Source organism: Lissotriton vulgaris, unplaced genomic scaffold, assembly GCF_964263255.1.
Source record: "Lissotriton vulgaris unplaced genomic scaffold, aLisVul1.2 SCAFFOLD_902, whole genome shotgun sequence".
In the NCBI taxonomy this organism is placed as follows: Eukaryota; Metazoa; Chordata; class Amphibia; order Caudata; family Salamandridae; genus Lissotriton; species Lissotriton vulgaris.
The window spans coordinates 732,003-755,827 of NW_028240880.1; the positions used below are offsets into that span (position 1 = coordinate 732,003).

The 23,825-nt window shown below is 45.1% G+C and overlaps 1 protein-coding gene across 1 annotated transcript in view; it reads left to right on the plus strand.

Annotated features, from left to right (window-relative positions):
• Positions 1 to 11,351: 11,351 nt before the first annotated feature.
• LOC147672503 (peroxisomal reductase activating PPAR-gamma-like) overlaps positions 11,352 to 23,825 on the plus strand; it is a gene marked incomplete at its 3' end in the record, with an annotated part of 88,733 nt that continues 76,259 nt past the window's right edge. Inside the window, exon 1 of the mRNA XM_086947988.1 lies at positions 11,352 to 11,465. Within this exon, the coding sequence (XP_086804114.1) occupies positions 11,413 to 11,465 (53 nt within the window). The remainder of the gene's footprint in view (positions 11,466 to 23,825) is intronic.

Below are 23,825 nucleotides of genomic sequence, written 5' to 3' on the forward strand. Positions count from 1 at the left end.
CATAGTATAGCCATAAAATCTCAATTAAACAATGTAAGAAAGCCTTTTGAACCTGATCAACCAGGCCCAGTTTAAAAACTTTGCCAAGCCTCAAACAAGTAGGGGCCGTGCGTCCGATTTCAGAATGCGTAGGGCCTCTCCACAATGTCTTGTACCTAATTCTTTGCAGAGGGGTTTCAATCACCTAATGCGAGGGGCAATGTATGCGGGGCATACAAAAAAGAAGATGAGGTACCGTCTCGATCATGGTCTCACAGAATGGGCAGAATGGAATGGTCTGTGCTGGGGGCTTCCATCTGGCAGTCAATTCGTGGACAGGCAGCACTCCGACTCTAAATTTAAAATATAGAGCCCTATCTCTAGGTTTAGTGATGATATTGAGATAAGGCTCTCGGAATGCCTCCTCCTTGTGCAATAGGAATTCAACAGTAGAACTACCTACATTAGGATTTAAGTTCCTCGAATCCCTTACCCATTTCCAATAAGAGTTTTTCAGGACAGACTTGGGGAGTGCTGTCCTAGACTGCCAAATATTTCCAAGACCCACTTCTCCAAGTAACCATTTCACATCCCTTAACCATCTTATTTTGTGCCAGCCAGGCATTGATAAAACCTCTTTTAACCCCTCCGCATAACTCGCAAGTTCCGGAACTCTCCATAGGCGCGCCCAAAGGAGAAGAGGGCGTAACCTTGCCTGATCCTTGATAGAGCGACAGCCCATATCAAGGAGTAGGGGAACAGAGGGGGTACTGTAAGGGAGACCCATCAAGTCCTTCAAGAATTTATGTTCAGAACAGGTTAACTCATCCACATTCTGCGCCCCCCAGAGCTCCGCCCCGTACAACGCCGCACTCACACCTCTTGCCTTATAGATAGCCAGTACCGGGGCAATTGGTTTAAAGGTAGAGGAACGCTGTTCTTTGAGCAGGGCCCCCACCACCCTTTTATGATTTAACAGCATTTTTTGAAGATGACAGTTCCACCTCATGGTGTCGGTGAGGCGGATTCCTAAATAGTCAAACTCCTTGACCCTTTCGAGGCATACTGAGTTCAACACGGGAGGCCTGCCTATCTTCTTTGGGGGATTCAGGATCAGATATTTGGTCTTCCCCGTATTGATTTCTAACCCCCTCGCATCACAAAAAGATTGGAACCTATCAAGGAGGCTCTGCAGCCCAACCGGGGTCTTCGAAATCAGTAGGGTGTCATCTGCAAATAAGAGCGTAGGTATTCTTTTGCCCGCCAGGGATGGAGCATCTGCAGGGTATTGTAAAAGATGCTCCACCACACCGTTAACGTATAAGGAAAACAGTGTGGGGGCTAAAACACAACCCTGGCGAACCCCTCTATTTACAGATATTCTAGCAGTCTTTTGGCCCTGATTTCCCCACCGAACCTGGGCAAAATTAAGATTTAAGACAACTGCTCAAACTGCGAATCAAGTTTGAATGGACAGAGGAGTGCAACAAAACCTTTCTGGACCTCAAGAAGGAAATGTGCACTGCTTTACCTCTGCAATCAATGAGAAACTTTGTTACTACAGATGCAAGTTCAAAGGGATTGGGCGCTGTACTCACCCAAAAAGATACTAAGGGTGTGGAATATACTATAGCTTTTGCTTCATGTTCACTGACTCCTGCAGAGGAAAAATTCTCAGTCATTGAGCGTGAAGCACTAGCGTGCGTTTGGGCCTTAGAACATTTCAGGCAGTATGTTTGGGGCAGCAGAGTTACACTATGCACAGATCACAAGCCCCTAACCAAGGTGTTTACAACAAAGGGGTTGTTTAATGTGTCGCCCAGATTGGCTAGACTATCTGTGCGTTTGTTTGATTTCTTGTACGACATTCAATACGTTCCTGGAGTGAAGAATGTAGTGGCAGACTTTTTGAGCAGAATACGGAACAACAGACAATGACCACATCTCAGAAACAGAGGAGACAAGCATAGCCAATGTATTAGAACAGTTCAACAGCATATCTTTTTTTTTTTTTAATGTCCTCATCTTGCGATTACTGTATGCTTACGGAGTATCAGGTGTCTGCCTCTTTGATCTTTTCCGACACTGCCCCTTGATCTCTCTTGGTTGGGGAGTTATGACCTCTTGTTGGTTTGAGGAGTTTCCTTTACTCGTTACATATCAATGCTTCTGGCTTGGATCGAGGGGAGCTAGCCAACTTGGCTACTCGGCAAGTACCATTATTGTCCACCAGAAAATGTATCGCTTTAATCATAGGACTTAAGTGTGGTACTTATTTGGGGTTTAAGAAGGTTTCAAAACTATCCCAGAACTTAAATATTTTGCTTACATTACTTAACTTATCCAGTTTATTAATTCTTATTGCCGAGTTCAGCCATTCTGCATGAGTCGGGCGGGTGGATCCTATCCATTTGATACAAATCTCTCTCCTTGCAAGAACTATTAACACAAAGAGGAGATTCTCCTGCTCCTTAGTAAGCCCCCCTTCATTACCTGAGTCTAATATCCCAAAAAGAACAAGAGTAATACTCACAGTTAGTTGTTTGGACAGGATAGTGCTCAGGGTCTTACCGACTTGGTCCCAAAACTCTTTCAATTGAGGGCAGTTTTTAAACATGTGAATGTCGTCTGATTTCTCCTCTCCACATTTGGGGCATTTCTTTATTCCAGCATTTTTTAAATTTGGAGAGTTTTTTTGGTGTCCAATACGCCCTATGAATTGTATATAAATGATTTCTCTTCAGAGCCGCGGATTTCAGGTTGGACCAGCATTTGTCCACTGATTTTTCCCAAATTAAATCCAAATCCGTTATTGCAAAGTCTTTCCCCCATATTTGGGTTTCCATGTTAACGTTAATATCGTTGGCCGTAATCAGAGCCCAGTACCACTTTGCCACTTCTTTTGGTGGTCGAGTTGTTTTGATCATGTCATCTTCCAATTTTTCATTACCGTTTATACTGGGCAAAGTTCTAGACCAGCTTAACATTTGATAATATTTAAATCTGGATAGAGTATTATTTGTCATTTCTTGCAGTTCTAACCATGTTTTTAGGTTTGGACCATTTAGTATTTGTCCCCAATTTTTGATGTTGGCTTTTTTCAGTGCCAATGCGAGAGTATCTCTTAAGCATTCTGGGGTTCCAGGAGATTTCCAGATTGGAGCCCACTTGCTATAGTACGATATTTTTAGAATGCCTCTAATTTGTGTCCACATCTTTGCTGCATCCCTTAATATCTTGAGCTTTATTTTTTTTAAGTATTTGGGGTGTCCGAACTTAAACAACACATGATCCTCTGATTTTGTAATTGCTTTAAAATAGTCAGGGTAGTATTCGTGATTTTTTAGTAGTACTTTAATATTTTTGAATTGGAAAGCTCTACAATACTCCACCAGATCTGGGCTGGTCAACCCACCATCTTTCTTGCTCATCCTGATCTTTTTCCATGCAATCCTCGATCCTTTTGCTGCCCATATGAAGCTTGTTATGTTTCTTTGTGCTCGAGCTAATTCCGTCTTTCCGAATTCCATTGGTATCGCGTTGAATAGAAAAGTAAACTTTGGCAGGACGGTCATCTTGATTATATTCGATCTCCCAATCAAGCTCAACGGTAAAGAGGTCCATGTCTCAAGCAGTTTTCTTACCTCTCCGGCAACTTTGTTTAGGTTTCTGTTTGCAATCTTCGCTATATCATGATTTATTAGAATTCCTAAGTACCTTATTTCGTTTTTTATAAAATTGCTTTGAAAGGTCGTGTTCCATGTCATGACTTCTGTCTTCGTTTGATTTACCAGGTATCCTGATATTTTTCCGAATGCCTTTAAAGTTTTCTCGATGCTTGCCTTAGCTTTTGGATAATCCTCAGTAAAAATCATTAGGTCGTCCGCGTAAAGAGCGATTTTTTTCTCCCATGAGCCATATTTGAATGGAATGATTTTATTGTTGTTTCTTAGCTTATTTGCCAGTGGTTCGATATATATATTGAATAGTAAAGGGGAGAGTGGACATCCCTGTCTCGTTCCTCTGGTTATCTTTATATTTTCTGTTAAGCTACCATTAATTAGGACCTTTGATCTTGGATCCTTATAAATCTGGTTTACCATATTAATAAAGTGAGGTCTGAAGTTGTTCTTGACCATAACATTCTCAAGAAAAGCCCAATTGACCCTATCAAAAGCCTTTGCGGCATCAACAGCGAGTATGGTAAGTGGAGATTTCTCATTTGTTGCGATATCTATTGAAGTTAAGAGTTCTTGCGTTACTTCATGTAGATATCTTCCTTTTATGAAACCTTTTTGGTCTTGATGTAATAATTTTGACAGTACTCTCCCTAGTCGTGCTGCCATTATTTTAGTAAATATTTTATAGTCTGTGTTTAATAAAGAAATTGGACGATATGACTCGCATTTAAGAGGGTTCTTGCCGGGTTTCAAAATGATTGTAATTATAGCATCGTTCCAGGAGTTTGGTATGGTTTTCCGTTGAGTTAGAATTAGGTTAATTAGTTTGGTTATATGAGGGAGTATAGAATTTTTCAGCTTCATGTATAATTAGTTTGGTAAGGCGTCTGGCCCTGCGGCTTTTCCCCTTTTCAAACTTTTAATGGCTTCTGGCACTTCTTCTTCTTGAACTTCCTTATCCAGAGCTTCTCTTTCGTTCTCTTCAAGTTTTAAAAGTGCTGCATCTTTCAAGTAAGAGTCTATCATTTGATCCGAGGGATTTATATCTTCCGTGTATAGGTCTTTAAAAAATTTCCAGAATTCATACTTGATAGTGTTTTCATCAGAGGAAGGAATTGTTTGATCATCCGGGATAATACTTTCCACTTTGTTTTTAGCTAGATCCGATTTAAGCTTCCACGCTAGCCATTTTCCGCAACCTTCACCAAACTCATGTTTCGCCAGTTTGCTAGAATCCCATTTTTTCTGTAACCTCTCTTCCAAAATTTGATCTATTTTATCTTTTTGAGTCTGTCTTTTGTTAAGAAGATCTTGTTTCTTTTCCTCCTCTTGTTCTGTGGATATATCGATGTCTAAGAATCTGATCTCTGATTCCAAGTCTATGATCTCTTGTTTTGCTTGTTTGTTTTTATGTGCCCCTAAGCTCAAGAGTTTACCCCTTATGACAGCTTTATAAGTATCCCAGGTTATTTGTTCTGAGGTACCTAACACATTTAACTCAAAGAAGATATTTGTTTCAGTTTCCAGCTCCTTTACGATCTCTTTGTCTTCCAGCAAAACTCTTTCGACTGTGAATCTCCTTTCAGTTATGTTATCTATGATTTGTAGTTCTAGCTGTACTGCTGAGTGATCTGAGAGGTGAGCTGGTAAGTGAGATACTCTTTTCACTTTCTTTGATAGTTCATTACTAACCAAAAAGAAGTCGATCCTGGATTTGTGTCCCAGTTTTTTGTTAAATAAAGTGAACGGTTGTGACTTTTCTCCTTTGTTTTTCCAGATGTCTACCAAATTTAGATCTCTTTTATAAGTCCCAATCCATTGTCTCATTTTCTTTAAGTTAGTATGTCTACCCGGTGGTGATCTGTCTAGTTTTAGGTCCTTCACTAAGTTAAAATCTCCTCCCAATATTATGGGAGAGGTAGCTAGTAGTAGTTGTGAGTACAGTTTTCGCAGCGGATCAGCATCATCCAAATTCAGACCATAGTACCCTGTGATAGTAATGGGAGAATTTCCTATTCTAACATTAGTTATGGCCCATCGTCCTTTACTATCTACTTCTGAACTGGTTATAGTGGCTTTTAATGACTTTTTAAAGATTATCGCTATTCCCTTTATATTACATTGTTGCGTTGTGCATATTAGAGTGTCTACCCACCATAGGTTCTTAGTTATTTGATCCCATTCTTCTTTTAACAGGTGAGTTTCTTGTAATATTATTATCTCGCTTTTCCCAGTTCTGATATACTCTAAGATTTTATTTCTTCTGCTTTTTGTTCTCAAACCATTTACATTCCAGGATAGAATATTTACATCCCTACATGCACTCCCCATTTATTCTGTTCACTTTTTGTGAATTATGTTTCACTCCTAGTTGTTTTAGTTTTCCGAGTATTCGCAGATGAGGAATTTTTTGTTTTTTTTCCCGATTTTGCTCCCCACCCTTTTTCGTGTAGTTTTGTACTTATTAAGTCGTGCTTTAAAGTTACCCTCCCCGGGGAAGCCTCCATCTTCTTCTCCTTCGGTTATCTTCATAACCCTTTTGGCTTCCCGATCCCCTCCCCGTGATTTTTATCTATGTACAGTTAAAATAATGAAATTAGCTGGTTGGTTTATAGCTCTTTCATATTTATTCTATGTTTTGTCCTTAAGTGTAGTTTAGATCTGTTTCTCTTATACTCCTGTTATATATTTACATATATATATATATATATATTTTTTTGTATTTCGAAATTTATACAGTATTATATGTGTTAAAGGCTATCAGGTAACATTTAACTCAGAGGTTCTTCTGCGCGTATTTGGTCTTTGATTAGCTCTATCAAGTTTTTCACCTCTTCAGGTTCTCTTAAATTACGCATTTTATTTCTCCACATGATCCGTAATGAGGGTGGAAATTTCATTTGCACCGTGGCACCTAGTTGTTGCAGTTCAGACATTAGATTTCCCAGTTCCCATTGTCTGGTCTGAGAGGCTTTTGACATATCTGATCTTATTTTAAAGTTCCAACTGTCTTTGTTGTACGTCCCTTTTTTCAATGCCTCTCCCAAGATCCTATCCTTCAGCATATAGGTTTTGAAGTTTACTAGGATCTTTCTAGGGGTTTTCCTTTCTTTGCTCTTTCCATAAGGATCTCTGTGTACTCTCTGTATATCATCATCTAGAGTTCCTTTGTCTGCCCATGGGAAATGTTCCATCAAAAGTGCCACTACAAATGCTTTTACATCCTTGCCTTCTTGATTCTCCGGCACATTTAGGATCCTTATGTTATTTTTCCTCGCTTGGTTTTCTAAGGATTCCAGTTTTTCATTTATGGTTTTATTTTCCAATCTCAGAGAGTTTATCTCCTTTCTGTTTTTCTCCACCCTTTTGTCTAAACTGGAGACTTCATTTTCTACTGCTGTTACTCTGTCACCTAGTGCGTTCAGCTTACTGTCCAATTTATCACACACCTCATGTATTTTGTTTTGTTTTGATTCGGAGATAGAGAATTTCTCTTTCATTTCTACCCATATTTTTTCAAGAAGTTCATCTGTATGAGTTTTTGTTATATCTTTGTTGAACTCTACAGACCTTGAGTCCTCATCTTCCTTGTCTTCTACCTCTTCCGTTATATTAGCATTTATACTTGCTGCTGCAGCAGCGGAGAGGTCTGCACCCCCCTCCGCCATATGAGTTTCCGCTTTCTCTTCCGAGCTACTTTATTTAATTTTCCAGATTTCTTCCAGGCTTATGTTCTCTACCAAAATCTTTTTCTTAGTTCGAGGTTTTCTCCCTTTCTTTGCGCTCCCTGTACTCTATTTTCCGGCTAGAAAGGGAGCTGCTCGCTGTTTCTCTTTTCTTAAGGGGTGAGTATCTGGTAGTTTGATTGTAAGTTTGGCTATTGTTTCCTCTTTCTCACCTTCCAAAACTTCCAATGTTCTTTGTGCTTCTAAGGAGCTAGAAGATTCTAAGCTCTGTTCTTGTTGCTGGATTTTAAAATATGACCTAAGAGAGGGAGTAACTTTTATTTTTACTTTAGATTTCTGAGTAGACTCCAAGTTGTTTTCTCCTTTCTCTAAATTATTCTTTAAGTAGCCTTTGAGTGAGGTTTTTTGTTTTTTTCTGCTCACTCTTGGGGTAATGCCTTTCGGAAACTGCTCCTGACTTAAAAACTTTCTATTCCGCAAACTGTAGAAGGATTTCGCTGTGTTGGACTGAGTTTCTAATTGCAGGGGTTCTTCTTCGAAATTGGGTCCGGCACGATTTTTTGGAGGATTTTTTGAATCTTGAAGCGGTTTCTCCTCTGTTCCCTCCTGTTTTGACTCTACTATTTTACTCATAAGCTGCTTGTTTGTTGAGTTTTTCTCTTTTATATTTGTATGTGTAATTTGGCAGGGTTGAAAATGCTTATATGTCTGACAGAGTAGGAGAAATTGATAGAACTGATTATTAACACTGTTAAATTTATAGCCTGTATTATAACATAATTTTTTTTTATATGCTTTGTAGTGCAGGCTTTCCAAAATCCAAATACTCTCTGATCTGAAAAAGTTATTTGTTTCTTCTCCTTTACATTCGCGCTTTACACTTTTCAAGCTTTCCAATCCTCCCTTTCTGCAGACTTTTGCTAGTCTTATCGTGTTCCTGCAGTCATTTCTATCCTCCGTTGCGTCTTCCGCTGTGTTTCAGTTTCAGTTCACCCGCTATTGAGAGTGAGTCAGAGCCTCTCCTGCAGCTTTCCTCGACCTGCCGCCTCTCCCCCCTGACTCTGTCGCTCGTGCCCCGGAACTGAAACCTCAGTCTTCCGGAGACACGGCGGCAGTGCGACCTCGCCCTCCTCGCAGCGCTCCACTTCCCCGTACCTGTTTCCGCTGTGGAGCGAGCTCCGGGACTTTTCACCACCTTGCTTGCTCCGCTGTACTCTCCGAGGTTTCCGTCTTCTCCTGCGACAACCCTCACGGAAACAGGGTCCGGCTCTGGGTCCAGATCGGAGAGTAAGCCTTCCGCCTCCAATGCACTGCAGCCCTTCTCTCCAGCGTTCAAAAGGAGAGGAGGGAGTCCGAAGAGCCCAAAGAGTTGCACCATGCCACGGACCATGCCACGGACAGTTCGCTTTCAGCTCGCCTCGTTCGTAGGTAGAAAACACCGTTTTTTTTTTTGAATTTGTTTCACTTGTTATTTATTCATCTCGTACTAGAATAAATCACCGCAGATTATTCCTTATCTTATTCCATCGCTGTATTGCTGCATGCTTGAGCTCTTCTCCAACTTTTGTTGAGATAATCACGGGAGTGCCGGGAGCTCTCCGACCGAGCTTCTTACTCGGCCGCCATCTTCCCCCAACATTCAGTTCAACAGCATATCAAAAGAAGAATGGCTCATGGAGCAAAACAAAGACAGCATTATATGTCAAGTTATAAATATGCTAACTGATGGATGGACATGCAAAAGCCAATTACCCGAACCGCTACGACACTTCTGGGAGGTAAAGGACGAATTGTCACAGGAGAATGGATTTTTATTGAGGAGTGGTAGGGTGGTACCTCCAAAAAGCCTTAGAATGAGGAAACTAAGGTTGTGTCATGAAGGACATTTAGCTATTGCAAAAACAAAAAACAGGGTAAAAAACAATTACTGGTGGCCAGGCATTAGCTAAGAGGTGGAAAGAATGTTCAATGATTGCATCCTTTGCGTCAACTCAGACAAAACACAGGTGACATTCAGACCCCCGTTGCACCCTATTCCCTGCCCATCCATGCCATGGGAGAGAATTGGTGTGACATCATGGGTCCCATATCTGAGAATCTAGAATAGTGGTACGTATTAGTCATCATTGATCACTACATTAAATGGCCTGAACTTAAATTTGTAAAAAAAAAAAAACAGACACACATAGTGTTGTCAAGTTCCTTAACGACGTGTTTACACGTGAGGGTCTCTCCAAACAGATTATCAGTGACAATGGGGCTCAATTCATGTCCGAGACATTCAAGACTTAAATACAAAAACACCAAATTGTGCACAAAACATCAGTTTATCACCCAGTGGGCAATGGTGCTATTGAATAATTCAACAGAGTAATCAAAGGAATTGTCCAGTTAGTTAACACCAACAACCTAAGCTGGAAACAGGAGACACTCAAAACACTGTGGGCTTACCGCATCACACCCTGCAAAACCACAGGTCACAGCCCATTTGGGCTCATGCGGGGGAATTACTCCATTGACCAAGGACAATGTGGGTTGGGTCAAGGCAGCCAAGACAGTACACTGGTCCTCCCGTCTTGTCAGAGAAAGGCTAATGCGTGCACAGTCCTGTTGCAAAGAAAAATACGACAACAAGCACGGGTGTAAACAAGTGTAGCTCAAGATAGGGGACACTGTCAAGGTTAAAAGAAGCGGACACATAGGAAAGGGTCAAAACAGATACACCTCTCCCCTATCAGTGCGTAGGGTGTACTGCAATTCCGCACTGTTGAGCGATGGTAGGGTGTGGCACTTTTCAGCCCGCTCTGCCTACAGACAACCCACAGAGAATCCAGATGTTACCATGCCCACTGATAAGAAGAATGAGTGTCCCGAAAACATCAAACGCAGCAAAACACACCATAGTGCATCAGACTACGATTCTGACTATGAGTTTCCCACACGGCGCACAGCAACATCACGCAGCCCATTTCTGCACCAGTTCACACTCCACTAGATCTTGGTACCCCAGGAAGAGTTAGAAGACAGTTGCCTTCCATACCTTCACATGACACTCCCTTACCTATCAGCAGGAGCAGGGCAGGAAGGTGGCTCTTGCCACCAGTTAAACGTTCAGATTACATTTGTGAGTGAATTGACAGCCAATGTCCTAGCAGCAGCCCCGTAACCTACGCTCCGATGTTCTGTAGGAGCCTGTGTTGGCGAAGTGAATAAAGAACTCAATCTAAATCCTTCACCTGCCTCCGTGGAGTTCTTTACAGGGACATTTCTTTTTTTTCTTGCAGTTTAATATAGCGCGAACTCGACCCGAAGATATCAGAGTGCTTTACATGCGAACCAGTCGCATTACAGACAAGACGGACGGACGCATTCGGAGCCTGGGAATATTATTAAACGGGCAGGGGCTTTATTTTATGTTGCTAAATATGATCTATTTTCTGTGGGTTGCACGGTCTGCAGCCAGGCAGCAGAAACAGCATTTAGGTACAGACGATTTTTATGTCAGAATGGGTCGCTCTCCCTAGAACGACTTCGACTGAAATCGTTGTGTTAATCGTAAACCTGACACACCATCACACTGCCGCCAGGCTCTGGCAGCTAACAGACTGCTGCGGGCTCATTCCTAAATCCCGAGGTACTAGAGCTCTCTTACTCTCCAGCACGTGGAGCTCTGGGTGTCAGTAAACACACACATTTCTTCGTAACCCAGGCAAGCACACTCACTGATGTGAGCGGAAGACTCAACTGACAGGATACCTGCTCTCGTGTGGCTGGGCCATCATTTCCGGAGTAAAGAATGGTCTCTTCACGTGAAGCAAGCGCGGTGGACGGTTTATTTCGCAACAAGCTGGGCATGTGTTTACGGGCGGGTCCTAAATACAGTGACGCCAGCTTATAGCTTGTCAATCAAATAGGAACAGTTTGCTCATTGGCTCCACTAACCTTCACTAATTTATCCCTTGAAGGCGGAAGTAGAGTAGAGACAATCGGAGCTTTAACATCTATGTTGGGGGGCGGGAGTTAAGGCTCATGCTTGCAGACATTCTTCCGGTTTCTGTAGGATTGGCATGTCATACTACACCACGCCCACTGAAGAAACAGAAACATTTGCATTTCTGATGTACGTTAACGTGTTCAGGTAAGTGGGAAACGCCTTCCTAGAAAGTACAGGTCACCCCGTGCTACATAAATGTATACAATACAGCCTTTTCCGTGATGAGGTCCCCACAGTGGAACAACTCATGGTTTTTTAAAACCAGAAGAGAGTGCAAGGTATCCGCATTACTAAACTTAGTGAATCCTTTGCTAGGGGTGCACAAGCAGTGCCTTGTGCTATCCGCCAGCTGTCCCAATATGATGCTAGGTCTTAGGTCTTGGCTACAAACAAATGTCTGTTGGCATACCTATTCCTTCCAATACAATTACAATTACAGAGTGGGCTTTGGGACAGCCCCCTTCATTGGTCATGCATATAATGTTTATTAGCACTAGCGCAATGTGAATGATGCACTGATACGCTGGTTGGAAGTGTATTGCCTTTGCTTGGTCCTGTGTGGGAAGTGTTTCCATGTCATGCGTTATGGGACACATCGCTTAACGGTGTGATGGATAAAGAAGTGTGAGAAACCGGAGCACAGAGAAACATGAGCACAGTTTATGGTTCCAGTGAGCTGCAAGCTTTGAACAGCTCTGGATATCCCTTTATGGTACTTGTTATGTTCATAGACCACTTACATGATTAATGTGTTGTCTACTATGGAATATTTGGTTAACATTTTATGGGCCTGAGCAGGCATACATTAAAGAGAGCAATAATGGAGAGGCATGCTGGAAGGGAAGAGGTGTGGGGCAGCAGCCAGGGCGGCTGACTCCGGAACACAGGGGCTCACGGTTCAAGCGCCAATGGCAGTTTAGCTCAGCATTTTGTGATTCTGGACAATAGCTTGCTTAATATTACGGACAGCCCCCAGCGTAGGGACACCTCTCCAGAGGTCAAAATGCTGGTACTTTGCTAATATCATCATAGCTGGTTGTCACTGTGAGATGTCAAGAAGTGGTTGTATTGTGTAGCTAGTTGAGATCTGTAGTGGTGGACTTAATTAAAATCCTCAGTTGGGTAGCAGCGTGTGGCAGATCTCTTTATGCCTGGACAGCTGGTGATAGGTGGTTTATTTGAGGTAGACTGGTGCAGTACAAGTTTATGGGCATGACCCATAAGCAGTTTTGTTGTATGTGTTTGTATGAGTGTCAGGTAGTAAAAGAGAACTTAGCTTTTTGTATGAAATACAATTGACTTCCCAACTTCTGAGTTTAATGGTATTAGTGTTAGTCTGGGCTATACATTGTATTGGTATTATATTGCATTTGTGTAGCATGTATTATTTCTCACAAGGTGTTGTAGCGCTTTACACTGGGTAGCATGCTGTTACAGAACCCAGGGTGAGTATTTTTTTTCTTTCTTTTTCTTTTCTTCTTGGTTATTGGGATTAGTCCTGCGTTCTTAAGGAAACCATTCTACCATCCATTTGCTCCAGTTTCTATGTGATAAATTAATAGGAGATAGATGTGATCTTTAGTGGGAGAGTGGATATGTGCATTCATGCATTGGTTGGCGGTATTAATAGATGAGCTTCCGGAGGTTAGGTATCGCTAGGGTGCATGGGCATGTCTTTTAAAGGAGAAGTTGTGATCCTTGAAGAGAAGTGTGGGAAATGGTTAGAGACACAATAATAGGGATTAAGGCAAACATGCATGCAAGAGAGAGTAAGTTGTGCTCAGAGAGAGGAGGCATTCCGAGGACGGAAAGGAAGGAGAGAGTCTTTGGAAAGAAAAGGGAGAGTCGACAAATTTAAGTTTTGTGTCAAATTAAAATTTCAGGCAGGATTTTTAGGATTATTGTGGAGGCTTTTAAGATTGCATGCAAAACTGTAGAAAGAAAACAACGTTACTTACACTTGTTGCAGTGTCGCTGTAGGCTGTCAAATCACCTGCGCGCACACCACCCCATCTTCACGGGGTAAATAGAATAAGAAAAAAAAACTGTTTAATTTCCCCATAAAATTGGATGGATGAAAAACACAAATAAGGAGTGGTTTATTTTACATTTTTTTGCTGGAGATGCTCCTCCCCATTTCAGGATAAGGGTGAGGGGAAGGATAACAGTCATATTTTTAGTGTGTATGTGTAAAGTGATGCTACTCTGGGAAGGTAGCAATGGAGATGTCACCAATCTGGAGCACCCTCAAAACAGGCACAATGAGGTGTAAGATCTTGCACCTGGCTGTCATTCAGTCTTCCAGTGGCAATACTCAGACACAAAAGGAAAGGCTCTGACTAGAAATAGCCTTACTTGAACCATTGAAACTGCAGTCTCACCCTTCACACTGACCATCTATCAAACTTGCAGTGCTCAGGAAGAACAATTATTCAGCAGCCCTTTCCTAACAAGGACCTCATTGAGTTTCTAAGGAGAGACCTGTCTCCATTGATTCTCACTTGACTATCGGGTCTCCACCCTCACACTGTAGGAATGAAGGGCAATATTCCACTGTCTGGTAAGGTGATTGCATCTTTTACTAAAGTAATATGTGCCTAAGTTCTACAGAAAGCTCATTGTCTCCTTGTTTCCTTATCAACGTATGCACTGTGGACGGAAAGAGTGCTCCTCTGACCTTGGGGGTCAATGATAGACATTTTGCCACACCATTCACAGATATGCAAACAAAGCAAAGCAAAGCAATACCAGGGTATAAAACATGCAAAGAATATTTTAGCAACCAGAAGTGTATAGCTGCAGAGTAGTTGATTCAACAGAAAATTCCAAGTTTAAGGTGAACAAAGCTGTTTTGGGGTTTCCATCACAAACCTTAGATTCCAACTCGATACAGGCTTATGGAAGTATAGTAAAGGTCACTCGCACTTCCCCAAGCTGTACACTTAAAAGTTTGAATAATCTGAATGTGTTAAAACGTGTGACTTCCAAACTTTGTCTAAGCTTAAAAAAATGTTACATGATTGAACAAAGTGCCTTTCATTGAACACTTCTCAAGTGGTTAATTATCTAAGATGCAAACATGCTAAGACAAGCATTTGCAATGCAATAGGACTTGCATTTACGCGAGACCTAGTGCATTGAAACAGTGCGGGCAGAGGGCAGGGAGTGAGAAGGCATGAACAACGAGAGTGGAGGGGGCGATAACGCACAAACTGTGGGAGGGGAAGGTGGGGGAGAAGGCATGGGAAGAAAATATTTACGGTGCAACACTCGAAGTAAAGGGGCCAGTAGCCTTGGAAGGATACAAATGACGACATGGTCGACATGAGGAGGGACTCACAAGCCTAAAGTCAATCGGAAGGCAGCATTTAGGACCTAAGCCAATGAAAAAGATGGGCGGAGAGTGGGCGTAGCTTCCACACTATACTGAATACTGCATGCCTCGCAAAGCGAGCAGCGCATGCGCTGCAACGCTAGGCTCGACCTAAAAAAAATCAATGGACAAAGAGCGCGCAAAGGAGAGACAAAGCTGCACTGAAAATGACAGGGGTAACACTTTGGCTGTGCTTCCAGTCACCCAAACCTGTTTATTGTACATTTTAAGTACTCCAACCTTTCACACTCTAACTTGTCACACTCCTTGCAGATGGCAAGCAGGGTACAAGGTGGTCATTTAGAAAGAAGTTGCTTATTGGGCAGTAAAATGAACGGGAAAGGATTGCACTCACCTGGTTTGGTGTACTTTCCGACCACGAGGGTACAGTTAATCTGTGCTCACTGCTGACACCTGCTGTTACTAGTGGGTCACATTTCAGAATCCCGGCAGGGCCAACTTTTCTCAGCCCTCGTTCCTAAAGGTCAGTATACAGTGCACACATCCTGGCACTATGTAATACATAAGACCTATCTAGTATGCTAAAGAACTACGCAGTATTCAAATACAAATGGACGGAAGATCTCTTATGCACCATGGTCAGACCTTCGGCACACACCTGCCCCGTATAATTATCTTCACTTCACTGCTATTCGTCCCCCATCACTAGCTTTTTATAGAATGAATTACAACAGAATTCAGTTTAGTGTATTCAAATAATGTATTTACCTAGGTGTTTAGGCATATAATATTTACTGTGAGCACGGTGGGCTCAAGGATGCAGTGGCGTAGTATAGGTGAAGTGGGCCCTAAATCAAGAAAGAAGAATGCCCTTGACCGCTAGTTTAGTTTTAGAATACAGCAATAAGCAGGATGCAGTGGGCCCCTAAGTTCCGTTTGCCTTGGTACCACTGAGCCACTGCACCATTTATACACCGCTGCTTGGGGGAGTGAAACTAGAAGAGAGCATGGGGTTCACTTGAGTGACTGTTTGTGTGATCTTCGTTGGCAAAAAAGAGAGAGCACAAGGAATCAGAGTGGCTAGAGATTTCAAATCACCATGCACAGGGGCACCAAAAGAGGATCAAACATGTAGTGCACAGTAGTGAATACCACTGGCTGCTGTTATCCTTAAATCTTTCTAAGGTCAATAACTTGAATACTATACAATTGAGTTAGGTAGTTATAAACATTTGTTTCTGTCTGTAGCACCAAGAGACCACTCAGAACGTGCTCTTCAACCAGCCTGTTATGTGTGTCTGTGACCCGTGCACCAGAGTTTGTGCACTAGTAAAAGGATGTACCAAAAATAAGGGCGCCACAGGAGGGTGGCACTCGTCTGTGCTGATTGAAGCTATGGCACATAACTTGGGATTACTTGGCAGCCATGATAAATCACCTGCAATGTGGCAGGGGGAGCGATCAGCAAATTGCACCTATGAGTACAGACTGGTACAGTGAAGGTATATGAAATGAGGTTCCCAGTGAACTGTTCAGACATTATTCACATTTATTTAAACCAACAATAGCAAAAGAATTAAAGCAAACACACTGTAAATTAAGTGAAGGAGGCAGATATTGCTCAAGAGCGCTCACCCAGTCTAAGGGGCTCATTACGATCGCGGTTTTCCCGCATCCTCCGGGCCGGCGGAAGCCACCGCCGGCCCGGAGAAAAGGGAAAACCGCTGCGGACCCACCAAAGACCCACCGCCACATTAGGGTGGCTTGTGGGTCTTGGTTTCAGTCCGCCTCTTTTTCGCTGCGGCCGGCTTACAACCGCGGCCGAAAAGCTCTAATATGGTGGCGGTGTCTCTCAGACACCGCCAGACATATTAGGATGCGTTTTAAAAAATGCTTTTCCGTGGCGGGTTTTCCGCCGTGGAAAAGCATGTGGAACTTCACTGCGGGGGCCCGTTGCGGGCCCCCTAGGTGAAGTGGGGGGTGCACATGGGGGGTACCTATGGTACCCCCCTGTATTTGTATGCAGAAATCGGCAGGCACCGCACGGTGCCTGCCGCTTTCTGCATACAAATGCAATGTATGCTTTTTTAACATTGCGGCGGGTGCAGCTTGTAGCCGCACCCGCCCCAATGGTAAAAATAGAGGATGTGACCGCCAGGGTGGCGGTCACATCCTAATTTCACAGGAGGGAACTCCGCAGGCCATGCGGAGGTTCCCTCCTACTCAGGGGTCGCGGACGGACGCAAGTCCGTCCGCGATCCTAATGAGCCCCTTAGTATCTTCATTTGCATTCTGGACTTGCAATCCTGATTTTATAATGGGGTAAAAAGGTACCAATCCCCACAATGCAAGCCTAGACTGTATGAGCCACTCACACATTCACCTGGAAATATTGACCACTTTGTGACTACCGGGGACGGCTTTAGAACTGGTGGCACCCTGTGTGACAATGTTTGTTGGAGCCCCCCACGACCACCTCACCACGGATTCCCTCACTCCCACCATTTAACAATGCTCCAAAGTCTCCATAATCGCTGTCTCTTGGATTCATTTAGCTTTCTATCGCCACTCATACACGTTTAAGGTGTCAGAACACTTTATATCACAGATCACGCATACGTTGCACGGAGACAATCATACGTGTGTAAATCAGTGTATAGAAATTGTTAGACAAGACACAGGCCTACAAGGTCAAGGAGTCACACTCCATCCATACCAGTAGGCAGTATAGTTTCAGAGTTCTTGGTCTGGAAAAGTACAAATTCAGAATTTAAAATGTAACACAATTGTTAGGGGTTTACTTTAATAATAAGAATTGATTTCTACCCAAAGGAACCCTTTTTTCCATATTAGGATAAGGAAAGACTGGGCAAAAACATGTAGCTGTAATATAGTCCTTGCAGTTTGCATGCAGCTCTTTGAGGACAGGTAATAGCTCACTGCTCTCTATTAGGATTTTAACTTTTAAGCTGCAAGTAACAAAAGGATCTCTCTCTGACGAAAACAATAACCCATTGACCTATTCATAGTGTATGCACTTTGGGATCTGAATGGGACATGTTCTTTGCAGCAGGCAAATTATCCTTCTGCACTATGATGAGTCAAAACTTCCTCTACCAGACAAAGCTCTGGTCTCTCTCCATGAAGAACATTAATCACCAAAGTTATTGTGACATTTTTATTGAAGCTTGAAAATTTCTTGGACAAGGAACGTGGCATCTGGTGCTTTTCAAATAAAAAATATGGCGCCCCACCCCAAGTCGGCGCCTGGTGCGGTGGCACCGATCACACTGCCCTAGAGCCAGCTCTGATGACTGCCCTTGGGGTGATCTAGATCCATTGACTGACCTTGAATTAAATTGGTTTTTGTAAACTGTAAATAGCATTAATTAGCAACTAAAATATATTTCAGGTGCTGAATACTTTGAGTAACACGGTAAACCTGGCATTGTGCCCCGTATTATGACAGTTACATTTTTTAAAAGCACTATTTTTCAGCCTAAAACACAAATTGCACAGTGAATTTTATGCCTATGAACCTCAAGTCCTACCATTATTATAAACGCTGGCTGGAAAATTAGGATTTACTTAAAGCCCCTCAAAATGTATACCCCTATGAAAGCAATTCAATGAATGGAGTACTAGAAAGAGTTACTCAAACATCCCTGAAGACATGCAAATGGATATATGTAGCATATGAGGGCACTTTCTCACTACTGGAGTAGTTTAAATCATGGAACACTGAGGGTACAGAAGTGTGACCTGGAGTCATACAGTAGTGCGCCGTCAAACACCGGTGACATCTCAGGGTGGTGCACAGGTGGTAGCCGTAGTCTTAGAGAGCCAGGAGTATTGGTGTACATATGAAATCTCTAATTTGCCAAGAGGCACACATACAAGGACTTCTAATAGTTTCAGGTGTTTGTGTTTAATTCAGTGGCTTGCCTCACTGCTCTTATGTAATTCCCACCCGGGCACATATTGGTCTCGCAGTGTTCTGACTGGATGAGTTGTATCCTTCCACTGTTGACCTGAGGAGAAACTTTTTAGGTATGGTTTGACCATGCAGTTGTCTGCAAAGCCTATTACCAATTCTTTAAAATATACACAGAGTGGACCCTGATTTTGCCCATAGGATTATTTCTCTTTCACTTCATGCAATTGGCTGGTTGGTTTATTATTCCGATAGAGTACTTGAATTGAAATGCATGAGTGACTATTTTGCATTTCGAAAATACGCCGACTCATCACACATTTTTTCCCTCGGAGAAGCATTTTCTACAGATGGTATCCATCATTAGGCCTGGCGTTACCAAAGGCCTTTCGATTTTACTAGCATTATATGTATATTATACTTATATAGGCTTTCATCCTGCCCCCTTCATCCCAGTTATTGTGCCATTCACACCTTTCTTCAACCTCTACAACATACAGCGTGTGGCAGTGGGTCAGCCCTCTTCAGTCACTATCTATCTTCACTGTGAGTAGCAGTATTCTGTCCTTTCACAAGGAGCACAACCACGCACGAAGTAATTCTCTTTACTGCCAATTACTACTGTGGCAATGGGAACTTTTTTAAACCCCCCCCCCAAATATGTTTGCTCTTAGCCAATTGTTCTTTTTTTTATTGACGAGGACCAGCCAGAAGTAACCAGTTACCACTGAGAGTGCGCCTAAACAAACGAAAGCATGGAATGTCTGACACCTGCTGCTGTGAAAAAATTTAAGACCCAACCCACTGCTGAACTGTCCACATTACACTAAGATCAGAAGATATCCCTTAAAAGCCCACTCAGCCTTGAACAACAGATTAATGAAGGAAAACATACTTTGCCCTGCTCAGCAATATCTCAGAAGAAATAACAAAACATAAAATAATGTTTCTTGTAACCAGTTGGGACTTGAAAGAAAAAAATCTGAAAAATAATGTACCTAGAACATAGAAAATGACCTTGAAGCACCAGCAAAGATGAGCTAGGTATGCAACAGCCAAGCTGCCTGTGATATCCACAGAGGACGTTAGAAGAATTGGTCTGGTGTAGGGACTCAAGCACGAAGAAACTTAGAAATCTAAATACGCCCCTTCCCACATGCAGATCCACACAGTTATTTTGGCTTATATCTTCATGCCTGCATTTGAGAAAACATACCTTTCTAGTTTGGTTAAATTGAATCAAAACGTGCCCCGTCTTTTGAGCATTTTAAAGTATGCATATTTATTTTAAGCTTGTTTAGTTTCTTTCATGGCAGTTTTACTTCTTTCTTTCTTGACTATGCCAGTGGCTGTTTGTTTGGCTTTTCACTGCTTGAGCCTTTTAAAATGTTTTAGTCAAGACTCAAAATGCAAGCCAGACGTAATGGTTCTGCGATTGCTTATTTGCTTTTGTACTCTGCACTCCATGTGGGTACCTGTGTTTCCTTTCTCCCTCCTCCGATTTTCTGCTACTTCCTCCAACTTCCAGTGTGCTCTCTTTACTTCCCTCCCCAATTCTATGTCAGGACCGGAGGCTTCAGATTATGCTATATCTTCCTTCGCTTTATTAACATAAAGAAAACCACAGCAGCTTAGGAAAAGATATAATAAGAACAAAAAATGCTTTAAACATAAAGCATTAACGTAATGTTCAACAAAAAATCAACAACAACTCCCAAGAGTCTCTTTGTTATAATCATAGTCCACAGTCCTTTGTCACTGTTCATCATCCCTATATAACCGGACTTCCCATCATCTTCCTCCTCTTTCTTCGCTGCTCCCGCAGCCAGATAAGTGCTTTCTATTTGTCTTCTTTTATTGTGATTGATTGTCTTGCGGTCTTTGGGGACTCCTTGCATGGTTTATTTCCTTTCAGAGTCCCCTAGTTGCGGGAACGTCCTACCGTTCCTACGCGACTTTTTTCCCACTTGTGTGCGGTGTGTACATAGACCGCAAGGGGGCGGCCTGTCGCCTCGCCGACCCTCCGGCGCGCCTCCGCGGTACGAGGAGCCACGCCGTGGGGTCTGCTTGCGCAGGGGCCGACCCTCGCGTACCCCTCTGACACCTGGTGATCCGGGTCTGTACTTTCACAAACTTGACGCCCTTTGGGGTCTGTATGGCGGTTTTGACCGCGTGAATCGCCTTCGGGCGAGATCTGTGCACCTCTTTATTCGTGTGTGGCCTAGCGCGCGTGAGGGGTACGTAGACCCGGTCCCGGCGAGGAGGGTCTGCGCGCTTGGGGGTTGGTGCAGCCCACCTGCCACGTCAGCTGGCCCAAAACGTGATCGCAGCCGCTGGGCCTGCCCACATTCGAGAACTTTCTCGGTTGCCGCCCTCCTGGGTGCCCCGCATTTGCCCTTGGTTCCGAGATGGAAGGGGAGTATGATGAGGAGGCCTGCCCCTATCTGCAGGATGATGAGTTTTATCAGGCGGTGGACAACTCCATCTATCGTTGTGTGACGGAGGTGGTAGGGCCCATGGAGGACCGCCTTTCGGCCCGCATCGTGGAGGAGTGTGCCAAGCTGGCAGCGGCGCAGGTGCCGCCGTCCCCCGAGCTCCCGGGGACGTCCGGCGAGTTGCCGCCCGCTCCGAAGAGACCCCGGGGTGAGGGGCCTTCTTCGGAGGCCCAAGGCGTGGATAAGGGCGCCTTCGAGCGTCTTCGTGACGCCTTCCTGGCCAAGGCGACGGCGGTGCCTCCGACACCCTTGGTGGACCCTGGCACTTCGGGCGGCCTGTCGACGGCGCCCGCCTCCCCGATCTACGACTCTCCGGACACGGATGACGACGGGGAGTCGACCCGGTCTTGGCTCCCGGCGCCTTCGGGAAAGGAGATGCCCCGAGATGAGTCGGGCATGCTGGACCCGGACGAGATCGTCCACCCCCGATCCGCGGCCTGGGCCCCGGGGGAGACGGTGGCGAAGTTTGTCGCGGGCCGGCTGCGCAAGCCCCTGGAGAAGGAGGCGAGGGGTTGCCTGCGCGGGGAATGCCCTCGGCCTACTTTGGAGGGGAAGGTGGCCATGACACCAGAATTGGACCCCAAGATGGCCACCTTCCTGGCGAAATTCATGAAGGACCCCAGGAAGGGGATCGATCGGTCCTGGCGGGCCTGCCAGGACAAGCTGTTGGATGCGGTCGGGCCCGCCACGAAGATCCTCGATATGGCGGAGGAGGCTCGAGCGAATGGCACCGCCATTTCACCGGAGGTGCTCTCCAACTGGGCCCAGAGGGTGATCGTCTTCTTGGGCAACGCCAACTGTGCCCTGTCCACGGAGCGGCGGCGGTCGCTCCTTATTAAGCTGGACCCGAAGCTGGGGGACCTGGCCTCGTCGGAGGCAGGTGCCGTGGCCCAGGGTGGCCTCTTCGGTGAGCCTTTCATCCGCGAGCTTGGGAAGTTCGTGAACACGTTCACGTCGCTGGACAAGGCACAGTCCAGCATCAAGAGGGTGTTCCACCAGCGTTTTTCTGGAGGGGCCGGTCGCGGCAGGGGCCGCGCGATCGGCCGTGGTCAGCAGACCACCAACCGTGGACAAGGCTCCGGAAGAGGTCAATACCAGACCTCGGCCAACTACACCAATTTCTACCCCACCAGGGGACAGCGCTATGGTGGAAGAGGATTCCAAAAGAGGTCCGGACAGGGAAATGCCCCCGGTAAGTGTACTTTGCTTGGATCAAGTTCCGATTGGGGGGCGGCTGGCAAGCTTTTACGGGGAGTGGGAGTTGCTCACTGCCGATGCTTGGGTTTTGCAAACTGTGAGAGGTTTCCATATAGAGTTTCACGACCAGCCAACTCAGGTGAGGCCCCCGCGCCCGATGGTTTTCTCAGATTCCGACGCGCGATTGATAGACGGGGAGGTCTCGGACTTGCTGCGCAAGGGAGCCATCCGCCTATCAACACGCCACCCGCATGGGTTCCTCAGCAACGTCTTCTTGGTAGACAAGACGGATGGGGGCAAGAGGCCTGTGATCAATCTCAAGGAATTCAATGGGTGGTTGGTCTACCGTCACTTCAAGATGGAGGGGATCCACCTCCTTCGGGACGTGCTCCTCCCTCGGGATTGGATGGTGCGACTGGACCTCAAGGATGCCTACTTGGTCGTTCCCATCCACTCCCCTCATCGTCGTTTCCTACAATTCCTGTGGGACGGCCAGGTGTTCGAATTCACCGCCCTGCCGTTCGGCCTTTCTTCGGCCCCGTGGTGCTTCACGAAGGTCCTTCACCCGGTAGTGGAGTTTCTCAGAAGCCAGGGGGTCCGTATGATAGTATACTTGGACGACATCCTCCTCATGGGGCAGTGCCCGGAGGTGCTGGCAGGACAGCTGCGTCAAGCGGTCGGCCTGCTTCAGAGACTGGGGTTCGTCGTCAACGGCTCCAAGTCGGTCTTGGTTCCCACTCAGCAGATCACCTTTTTAGGTTTCGTGGTGGACTCGGTGCAGGCGGTTTTGAGCCTGCCGAGCCGGAAGGTCGCAAAGATACGACACCTGCTTCGGCAGACGATCGCGAGGGATCGTACGTCACTGCGCCATGTCGCCAAGGTGGTGGGTCTTCTGTCGTCCTCCATCCAGGCGATTTTCCCAGGCCCACTGCACTACAGGGCTCTTCAGCGCCTGAAAGCGCAGCATTTGCGCCGTGGGATGTGTTACGATCAGTGGGTTCCCCTCACGGACGAAGTGAAGGAGGAGATGTCATGGTGGCTGTCTCACATGGAGGCATGGAATGGGCGAGCGATCTTCGGGTCGGCTCCGGACTTAATAATAGAGTCCGACGCCAGCAGGTCGGGCTGGGGCGCCCGGTGCGGGGATTTTTCCACCGGCGGCGCCTGGTCGTCAGAAGAACAACAATTGCATATCAATTGTTTGGAGCTCCTTGCGGGCTCCTTCGCGGTTCGCTGCTGGACCAAAGATTCGGTCAAGGCTTGTGTCCTGCTAAGGATGGACAATGTCTCGGCGGTCCGATATGTGAACCACCTGGGAGGTCCTCGGTCCCGCGCATTGGCGGATTTAGCGAAGGACTTCTGGGATTATTGCCTGTCTCGTCACATTGCGGTGACGGCGGAGTATCTACCAGGCCAGTCCAATCAGGTGGCGGATTGGCACTCTCGACATCTCAGGGATGCCAGCCAGTGGAAACTGGATCCGGGAGTCTTCCGGTGGCTACTCTCCCTTTGGGGCCCCTTCTCGG